The sequence below is a fragment of the Stegastes partitus genome, unplaced genomic scaffold, assembly GCF_000690725.1.
Source record: "Stegastes partitus isolate 25-593 unplaced genomic scaffold, Stegastes_partitus-1.0.2 Scaffold1132, whole genome shotgun sequence".
NCBI classification, from domain to species: domain Eukaryota; kingdom Metazoa; phylum Chordata; class Actinopteri; family Pomacentridae; genus Stegastes; species Stegastes partitus.
In genome coordinates, this window is record NW_007578863.1 from 62,932 (window position 1) to 73,020 (window position 10,089).

Sequence of the window (10,089 nt, forward strand, 5' to 3'; positions counted from 1 at the left end):
CTGTTATACAATCTATGGCACAAAACCCCAAAATGAAACTCTGCTAAAGACATGAGCAGAGGGATGACTGGGAGTGCATTCTTTGGTCAGAAGAGATTAGAATAAATTTGTTTAGCTCAGATGATGTTGTAGAAGCCAATAATGTAATTACAGCCAATAATAGATTTGCACTTTTTAAAATGTAATAGGCCAATAACATAATCAAAGTCCTGAACCGATAAGGTAATAACTTTTAGGGGGTTGTTTTCCAGGTAAAAAATAAAAAAATCTTTGCAAATGTAATAACCAGCCAATAACGTAGTAAGCTATTAGATTATTGGCCAGTTATTACATTCTAAAAATGGCAAATTTATGATGTTATGGCCACTATTATTGGCTTCTACAGATGTCCAGCATGTTTGGTGGGAAACCTGGCCAGGACTGCCACAGTGAATTCATTGTCCCAACAGTGAAGCACAGAGGTGAGCGTGTGATTATATTTGGTTGCATGAGTGCAAAAGGTGTTGGGAAGGTGTTATAGATGGCACCATGGGTTCCTGTGGAAATAACAAAATACTGGCTAACTGGATGACTCCCAGTCTGCAGATCTAACCCTCTTTTGTGCTTTTTAATCATAGCTGGGCTCACCTGCTGTCTCTGATGGCTCTGTGAGGCACCGCCAACGGAGCGACTGGTCTGAGTCTGAGCACCTCATTGATCAGAGAGCACAGGACTGGAAGTCTGTGTCTGTCACTGTATTTGGGATATCGTCCTTCTAGTACCGTGCACAGCTCCTCATACACTCTGGTCTGCACCTGAAGATTGAAAAAAAGAGAAGAGTGAGACGTTGAAATAGAATTCAGGGTTTGTTAATGCTGTAAAAAAAAAAAAAAAAGATTGCAGTGCCTCTGGTCTGTGCAAGAGGAAGGCCACAGTCCAGTTCAGCCAGGCTGCAGCCGTCTCTGTTCCCCCGATGAGGAGGTCCACAGTCGCCATGTGAACGTGAACATCTGTGAGGAGCTGGAGACAAGACGACATCTAATTTAGTGCAATATTCAAGATGTACAATCGATGTTTTTGACTTAAATTAAATTTGATTTATTATTATATTTAGCACAACTGTTGTGACATTATATAAAGGCAAATATTGTATGATCTGAGGTCACTAATTTACAAGCACCTCAGTATCAGTCTCTGCTGCTGTTTCCTGTATGTACGTACCGCTCCATGTTCTGTGTTGTCTTGCTTCTCGATGCCCTGGAGGAGGGATTCTGTGATGGCGTCCTCGTTTCTTTGCTCTTGTGACTGCTCAAATAACAAAGCAAAAGTTGATAATAAAAAGGTTTTAAAAAGGAATTGATAGAGGCATGATTAGTGAAATATTCTGAATAAATACACACAAAAATTGAGTTGAAAGGTGTCTCTGATGTGTTTTTTTAACCCGTTTATTTGTGTGATTTTGACATTTAAATGTCATTCAATCACTAAGTCTCACCAAACCTTTTTTTTTTTTTTAACCTGTGACTAATAAGGTTTTTCTGTGGTCTGTTTTTTTTTTTTTTTTTCCTAATTAAGACATTTTTCAAACTTATATTTCTTTCTAGTTGTTGTTACTAACCTTGTAATCGTTAAGGTGTCTTCTTATAATTTCATCTCTCCTGGCCACCTCTTTCAGGAGGCGGTCAAACACAGGATTGGGTAATTTCTTTGAAACAACAGATGACATAAAGTTGAATTTCCATTCAAAACCTGTTGCTGTTTTTTTTTTTTAACGAGTCAGGATGTTGAATATTTACTCACTCTGAGCAGTGGGAAGGAATCCAGAGCAGAAATCCAAGAGGAGCCCCACAGAGCAACAATCTCATTCAGACAGCTGTGCAGCTGCTGCAGCTCTGAAGAACTCTTATCATACTAGAAAAACACAAAGAAATGACTGTTCGCTAACAAAATAGCACATTATGAAATTCATCATGCAATACAACCTTCTAAAATGGCCAACACAAGCAGTGACCTTACCCAGTTCCAAAGTAAGCAATCAGCCAAGCACCAATTCGGGGGCAGAGCCAAGTTGTGGCTAAAACAGACTAAAATCTGGCCACCCCACACAACCAAGAGTGGAACTTGGCTGCATGTTTACTCATATAAACCAGAGTTACAACCAGTAGCTACTATTTTTCTGGCAGAGCGGGTTTGAGGAACTGTTTCTCTACAGATGGGGTTCCCATACAGCCACATTTTAACACCACAACCACATACAACCAAGTAGTTATAACTAGAAAATGTTCACACTGATTTATAGCAATTCAAAGATTTGGTATTATTGTCACTGAAAAGTGCATAGACAGTATTAGTTAGAGTGTGCATGATTTAGGTCTGGCTGTGGATTTATCTGACGTTCTTGTATGTTGTCTGGATAAAACTTTGAAGATCTCTGGAAACAGATGATGCAAACTGCTGAAGAATGCAAGACTGACACAGAACATGCAACCAAAAGAAGAAAAAAGAAGAATGTGAGGTCTGAGGTGTCCTGAGTCAAACAAAGGACACTTTTGATAAAATGGGCAATTATCTTTTGAGCTTTCTAATCACCTAAAAAACAAAACTTTCCAGATTTTAAATCAATTGAGTGTTACATAAACAAGCTGATTATACTTTACATGAGTTCTCACGTACGTCTCCGTGGCAATCTTGATGATAAGAGTGTGACCTACAAAAATCCGTATGTGGCGGTGATTTGTCGCCACCACAGCTGTTCATTCATGTAGATTGTTCCATCGCTTTAGTACTCAGAGAACAGATACTCACTTCTTCTCCAAAAGCCAGAGTGGTGATGACGTTACTGGCTGCCACTGTGAAATCCTCAGAGAGATCCACAGCGCTGCCTCGATAGTCCATCAAAACCTAAACGGTGAACAAGCCTTCATCACTTTGGAAATACCCCAGCATTTAGATTTGAATCCCTGCCGTGACATTACAGCTTATTTCTTTTAACTCTGTTGTCTGCTGGTGAACAATTTGTTGCTTGTTTTCTTTACCTTTCGCAGCTTGAGTGCCTGTCTCTCGATCACACTGTGCAAAGATTTTTGGCAGCAACGCTGTAGCGCGCTGTGGACGAGGCGACGATGGGCCCTCCACTCTTCATTGTAGTCCCCCAGAGAGATGGTGTGACCTCCCCCGGACACAATGTTACCTGATTTGAGCAGCAAGAGACCATAAGGACACAGACAATACTTATAGATGCCCAAGGTAGACGAAGAACTGAGCATTCTTTACCTGTGTATGAAATTGGTCTCCCAGCAAAGTCAGACCATTTCTTCACCAGTGCTTCTCTTATGACTTCACTACTGTTTAGCACCACCATGGCTGAAAGAACACAGTGCAGGATTTGGCCATGGTGTCCAGTTAAACATGTGTCATTGTCATATCAGCAATTGATGTAATAAATGTATCCACAAAACAGGTGATTACTTGTGTTTCCGCACTTAAGGCGATAAATGCTTCCATAGCGTTGTGCCAGATTGGTCAGGTGAATCGGCAGATGATCGTGTGTCAGCTCCATCATATTGCCTACGAGGAAGAGGCTAGTCGGGCCTGGGAGGGAGGGAGGTGAGGAGCGAGGAAGAAACTGATAGAAATACTGCAGAAGTCTAGACTCTGCTCCTGAATAGAGTTTTAAAAAAAGAAAAAAAAGACAAAGGTAAGGTAGAAAGAGAATTTTTACGAATGATAAATAGCAGTTGTCCATACAGCCAGCATGACTTTGCTACAAATATTAGGACGATAAATAAATAATTACCTGCAGAAGTACTTCCCTTGTCATTTCCCTGTACATATGAGTCTCTCTGACCAGAAGTCCAAATCAGCACCACAAACAGGATTACAACAAGGAACACAGCTACCAAAGTGACCGTCGGTATTTCCATCACCATTTTGTGTCTCCTTCAAAAAGCTGGTCAGCATGCTGCTCTTCCCTCTTATAGGCACCTCACGAATCTCACAGCCAATCTGCTTGATACAACATTGACGTTTTCACCCCAAGTCAAGGGCATCTAAACGTTTTTTAGGTCAGCATATCTCATGATGAGATGAAACACATGTAACGAGCGACAGCTTGATAAACATGGTCGGGACTGAAGGGCGTGATAACACATTACGGGTGACATCACAATCAGTCATGCTGGTGTTTCTTTATCTTGTGGAGCGAGAGTGCATGGAATTGAGAATTGAGAGTTTGGGTGTTTTAATTTACTCTTTTGAAACAAAACAAAAAAAAAAAAAGACTCTTCAGACCCACATTAGCCACATTTATTCCAATGGAGTGAGACAGTGCATATTTAATTACAGTAGTAGTGGGGTGGCAGACCATGGCGGTGCACAAGAGGGTGTTAGAGACAAAACAAAACTGTGTTGAAATGAATGGGATCAGGCAGAACAGGATACAAAAGTTACAATAAAACATTTCTCCACTTTGCTGTTATACTTCCTATAAAAAAAAAAACAGGTCAGAAAAAAAAATCTTGCACATTGAATCAAATGTACTGATAGCTGCCATTATAGCTATCAAAATCACTATATGCAATTTCAATTGGAAGGAGACGGTTGAGATCCACTGTCGTCTGGATTTTGCTCTGTCAGATGTAAGGTTTTTCCAGTTGAAGAGCTCACGGACGCTGATGCACCTTTAGCCGTGAGTTGCAGGAGAGAACCTGGAGGGCCTGAACTTCATCTCGGTGAAGGGGATGGAGGAGTCTTTACCTTTCCAGTCTATCCAGACTACTCCCTGCATCAGAAAGGACAGCGAAGGTCAGTCATATTCAGTCAGCAGGAGACAGAGGCAATTAACTGTTCACGAGAGATTACCTGATTATTGCTGCTGCTGCCGTAAAGTCCGTTGAGGTTGGTCTTGTAGCAGTTCTTGTACCACCAGCCTCCCATGTAGGCCCTGGCACAGTGGATGCCCAGAGGATCAGGGTCCTTGTCTCGGGATGAGAACGGACGTCCATTGTGGTACTTCATAGAGTCACCTGACAGAGGAATGCATTGACGTTAAGAACAAAATTCTCAGGTGTATACTGTTCAAGAATATTCGTTTACAAATCGGCACCTGCTGTTCCTGTGTAGCCAGACACTATAAGAGTATACTGCCTCTCCTCTGAGTCGATGGAGAAGTTGGCATAGTGAGCGTAAGCGGTGTCATTTCCAGATCGCATATCCACTCTCAAACTCACAGGGCCGACGCTGGTCAGGTTGTGCAGGAGCTCGTTTCCTGGGCAGGAGCAGGAGGAAAGCGTGCGGTTTAGGCAGATTTACTAAAAAGCTATTTTTGATTCAGATGCGATGATGGTAATGAGATCTTCCTCTAACTGTACCGAGCCAGAATTCTTCACTCAGGTTTCCGAATCCAGCGCTGTATTCACTCCAGGTTCTGTAGAAATCAGTTTTTCCATTCATTCTCCTCTGGAACACCTACAAAACACACAGGCTGCTGTCACAACTCGTTTTTATCATTTGTACACTACCAAGTTTAATTCAGCAGTTTGTCGTACCGTCCAGCCGCCTCCATCTGTCTCCATGTCACAGTAGACTCTCACTGCTCGACCCTCTTTCCCTTGTGGGTAGATGTCCACCTCTCCTGACTGCAGAGCTCCGTTCAGCAGCTCCTGAGAGCACTCGGTGGGGTAAGGGAAACGCAGTTTTCCTGAGGAATAAAGGAAAGTTGTTGGTTAGCATAACGATAAGGTGAAATAATAAAGTAAATTATCAGGTATGGCATTAATAAAAATGTTCCTGAGAGCTTCAATAGAAGGCAACTGGACTTCTCGTTTTGGTTTTTGAAGAAATTTCACAGACATCTTCAAGAACCAAAAAAAAAAGCATTTAGGATTATTGTAATCTGTAGTATTGATTAACACATTACCTGTGATGAATTCTGTGGTGACAACAGACGTGTATTGTCCATCTCTCTCGCCTTGAACCACAACGATGTAGCGTGACATAGGCAGCAGGCCCGCGAGCCTGTACTCTGTAAGGGTGGGCTCCAGGATCAGCTCCTAATAGATGCACAGATGGATTCTGTAAATGTTGGCACTCTCTTTGTAGTATTCCATGCCAATAATGAGGGTTTCAAACCTACCTTTGTCTCCTCTCCTGCCACCTGATAGATGACTCTGTAGCTGTGGTAAATGACGGTGGACCTCCAAGTGATCACTGCAGAGCGAGCGCCCACCTCGCTGGCTTTCACCACTGTGAGAGAAAAGAAGTTCACTTGCTTAAAACTTTCCTTCTAATCTGTTTATTTCGGGATGTGAAATGTCCTGAATTTACCTTATTTACTCACCATTTGCAGTCGTGAACGTAGTTGCGATGGCCATGCTCTGGAGACTGTCCTTCTGGCTCAGCACTTTGACCATGTACAGGGTTCCCCTCTGCAGGCCTCTGAGCTGGTGCTCCACTGAGTTTCCTGACAGCATCACGGTCACTGTGACATTAGGAGCTGCGGCAACAAAAGGAGAACGTTAGCAACACTTAGCTTATCCATTAGGTCATTAGGGTCATGCAGCCACACTCACTCTTGGAGGACTCATAGCTGATGATGAAGCGGTCTACTTTCCCCAGACTGGGTGTCCACTGCAGCACAGCTCTGGTGTCTGTCACATTGACAACTTGAAGATGTGTTGGAGGGGCAGGCACTGTAGCAAGAAGAGATTCCACAACACATTTAGTCACATCCTGAGATTTTTTTTGTTTTTTTTTAAGTAGCTGTACAAAGAGCTGTCTAACAGTGTACCTGTGGTGATGACGGATGTGAGACCGTCACTCTGGGCTCGACCAAGTGTGGCAGTTACAGTGATTAGGTAGGAGGATCCGGCAGACAACTCGGACAGAACAACATGGGACTTCTGAGAATCCACCATCACAAAGCGGCTCTCCCCTGACGGGATGATCACAAGCATCACAATGAAATACTTTTCACAACTAAAGAACCACAATAAGTGACACTATGGTTATTTGGAGACACTAAGGACGGATGGAGATGACACACCTGTGATGATGTTGGTGTATACAACCCTGAAGCCTGTGAACACTGTCTTTGGTTTGGACCAGGAGACCGCAAAAGAAGACTCGGTTACATTGCTGAAAACCATCTCTGTGGCAGGCTCAGGACCTAACAAGGGAAACATGGAGATTTTCATTTAATATATAGCATAATTATTCCACCCAGTGTTGACTGTGTTCCTGGTGGTAAATTACCTGTGATTGCAGTTACTCTGTGAATCTTTGATCTCCTGTCTGCTGTAGCACCATATATATGCAGGAGGTAGCGGGTGTTTGCCCGAAGATTACTGAACTCCACAGAACGTACACTGCTGGGGACCACCATGGAGATCCTCTTGGTGTCAGCCTTGCCTCTTGCTCCAACAGCTTTAGTTGTCATATTGGTGCTTTCACTTTGTACCGGAGCTTCGGTTGCGTTCTTAGCTGCAGAGATCTTTTCTCCTTCAAGAGCTTCCTCTTCAAACTCTTCGTGTTCGTCTTCGTCGCCGTCTGTCCGTGGCTCTCGTCTGATCACAGTGAAGTTCTTGAACATTCCTTGTGGTGCTGACCAAGTGATGGTGAAGCTGTATGAAGAGATGTTCACGGCTTTAACAGATCCTAATCCAGTCCCTCCAGTTCTCTTAGTGCTTATCCCAGAGCCGTGGATAGTTGTTTTGTTCTTATTCGCCTCATCTGATGTCGCCACCATGGTTGTATTCACTATGTACTGACTCTTCTGTGTGAATTTCCCTTTTCCAGCCTTGCCAGCATCAGTTTTTCTGTTGTCAACAGACTGCACATTTGTAGTGTCTACTTTAACTATCTTCGTTTGTTTTTGTCCAGATGACTGGGTAACATTTTTCTCTGCCAGTGTGGACTGTTCCAGAGATTCCTTGCCTGTTCTGGTTTTGTTTGTTCCTGTGGCCTTGGATAAAATGGTCACAATTTTAGTTGTGCCATTTATTTTCTTCACATTACTCTGTGTCACATTGGTTAGAGGCTCATCTTTCAGGTGGTCAGATTTAGTATGGGTTTTACTGGCAGTTCCTTCCTTAACAAAGACTTTTTTAGTGGCCAGGACTGCTGTTTTGCCTTTACGAGCCTCCTCTTGCTTTCGTCCCTCATGTTTCAGGAGAACTTGACCGACAGTTGGGCGACTGGTCTTTGTGGAACTTGAAGAACCTTTAATAGTTATTTTCTTGACAGAAGTTTCCTGCTTGGCTTGTGTTTTAACACCTGCTTTGGCCACTTTGGCTTTAGTGTCACTCTCTTTGGTTTCCTTCTTCTGCTCCTTCTTTTGGAAAAGTGTGTGCTCTGCCTTGGTGGTTTTTTCCTGGGTGTTTTCCTTGTCTTTGTTCACCTGCAGGGTCACTGTCTCCACTGTTAGCCTGGCCTTCCCTTTGGCAGCTTCTGTAATTGCAGAGTAGAGACTTGAAGTTAGTCAATGGCCAAAGAAAACATCATTATCTAATAACAGCGCAGACTTTCACTTACTTTTGTTACACTCTGCTCCTTGTGTGCACCTACTGCAGTCTACACCTGTGAATCCCTGTTGGCAGACACATTTGCCCTTCTCACATTCCCCATTGCCACTACAGTCATGTGGACAGTTTGCAGAACAGGGACCTGGGCAGCAACAAAAAGAAGTATTATGACGAAATCTGACCTATAATGAGACATATCATATATAATAAGAAGAAAATTATACATTTATCTTTCAGAGACGACATCTCTCTTTCTAGTCGGGCCACTCGTCCTTTCAGCGCCGCCATCTCGGCCTCGCATCCCCCAGTGCAGCCACCAGGCACCAAGCTGATCTTATGCGTCATCACCAGAGGAGCGCCAGGCTTCAGCTTCAGCTCCTGCTCCTTGGCGTTGCTTGAGTCACATCCGTCACTGATGACCACCTTGACTGACTGTGATGGGGCGGGTTTCTCTTTGCTGGTGGTGCTGGGAGCCTTGATTAAAGTGGTCTGATTGACAGAGGCTGCGACCTTCTCTTTATCTGCAACCGTAGCAGCCTTTGCTGGCGTTAGCAGAACAGTTTGAACTTTTGTAGGGGCAGACCTGTCTTTGGACTTCACATCAGTCGTGGGGGGAGATTTAGCAACAACAGTTTGATTGGCGGAGGCTGTGGGCTTGTTTTTGGTGGTTTTAGTGCCACTGGCAGGAGCAGGCTTAATGGATGTTGACTGAACATTTTGAACTACCGTGGGGGCAGGCTTGTCTTTGGCAGTCTTCCCATCACTGGTTGAAGGGGATTTTATTGAAACCGTCTGATTGACAGAAGGTTGGAGTTTGTCTTTAGTGGTTTTAGCACCACTGACTGAAGCAGACTTCGCGGCTGCTGACTGAGCAGCTCCAGTAGGGGCAGGTTTGTCTTTGCTCGCCTTTACTTCACTAGCTGAGGACGACTTAGCTACAACAGTCTGGTTGACTGAGACTACGTGCTTGTCTTTGTTGGTGAAGGTGCCACTAGAGGCCTTTGCCACAGCGCCGACAGTCGGAGGTTTTTGATTGGTGCCTGGAGTGGATAAAACTGTCTGATTGGCCGTGTTTGGCTTTAGGGTGGAGTGAACAGTCTGTTTGGCAGGGGCTGCAGTGGTTTTTGGTTTTGAAAGGGTGAAAACGGCATTGGGTTTGGTCGCGTCGCTTCCTGTGGCGTCTCTCTTCTCATTGGTCGTGGTTTGAAAGGAGGGAAGTGGGGTGAGAAGGAGGAGAAGTCCTAGAGTAAACAGCATTTTGAGCCAGCAGCTGTGGCCAGAGATGGTGTTGCGTTGGGAGGATGTGTATGCACGTTACTGTAAAATTATGAACTCCTTGCTCTATACTTCTGGGACCAGTTGCAAGGGGGGACTGTGCCAGATCTGTCCTAGAAATGAAAGAAATGAAAGATCTGAATTATGACCGAGTTTAATGCAGGGAATGTTATGGCAAATCATTTTAGAACTTTCTTGTGTGATCAAATAGGGCCCTACATGCTGTTTTTTAACACTGGCCAGCTTCATTTTCACAGAGCTGCCATTCACAGTTGATACTTTTAAGTTTTGTGCCATGCTCTAGGAAAGGGCCTTA

General features: G+C 43.8%; 3 protein-coding genes across 4 annotated transcripts in view; all 3 read right to left on the reverse strand.

Annotated features, from left to right (window-relative positions):
* Nucleotides 1–3,908, reverse strand: part of cyp21a2 (cytochrome P450, family 21, subfamily A, polypeptide 2) — a 5,529-nt gene extending 1,621 nt beyond the window's left edge. Inside the window, exons 1-10 of one of the 2 annotated variants that reach the window (XM_008296507.1) lie at nucleotides 3,776–3,908; nucleotides 3,448–3,639; nucleotides 3,253–3,342; nucleotides 3,015–3,169; nucleotides 2,785–2,880; nucleotides 1,780–1,890; nucleotides 1,598–1,684; nucleotides 1,201–1,284; nucleotides 886–999; nucleotides 628–794 (exon numbers count right to left, since the gene is read on the reverse strand). In XM_008296507.1, coding sequence (XP_008294729.1) covers nucleotides 628–794; nucleotides 886–999; nucleotides 1,201–1,284; nucleotides 1,598–1,684; nucleotides 1,780–1,890; nucleotides 2,785–2,880; nucleotides 3,015–3,169; nucleotides 3,253–3,342; nucleotides 3,448–3,639; nucleotides 3,776–3,908 — 1,229 coding nt within the window. Of the gene's footprint in view, nucleotides 1–627; nucleotides 795–885; nucleotides 1,000–1,200; nucleotides 1,288–1,597; nucleotides 1,685–1,779; nucleotides 1,891–2,784; nucleotides 2,881–3,014; nucleotides 3,170–3,252; nucleotides 3,343–3,447; nucleotides 3,640–3,775 lie in introns of both variants that reach the window. The other variant, XM_008296506.1, reaches the window with a different exon arrangement.
* Nucleotides 1–5,206, reverse strand: part of LOC103368220 (casein kinase II subunit beta) — a 22,689-nt gene extending 17,483 nt beyond the window's left edge. The window contains exon 1 of the mRNA XM_008296515.1: nucleotides 5,196–5,206. The gene's annotated coding sequence lies outside the window, so the exon portion shown is untranslated. The remainder of the gene's footprint in view (nucleotides 1–5,195) is intronic.
* Nucleotides 4,638–8,843, reverse strand: tnxba (tenascin XBa). Its single transcript, XM_008296505.1, is given in 14 exon segments — nucleotides 4,638–4,759; nucleotides 4,840–5,003; nucleotides 5,084–5,245; nucleotides 5,349–5,445; nucleotides 5,526–5,677; nucleotides 5,897–6,029; nucleotides 6,113–6,222; nucleotides 6,317–6,472; nucleotides 6,549–6,668; nucleotides 6,767–6,910; nucleotides 7,022–7,144; nucleotides 7,231–7,263; nucleotides 8,374–8,640; nucleotides 8,723–8,843. Coding segments are annotated over 14 exon segments (1,881 nt in total). The 3' UTR covers nucleotides 4,638–4,660.
* Between the last annotated feature and the right edge of the window lie 1,246 nt (nucleotides 8,844–10,089).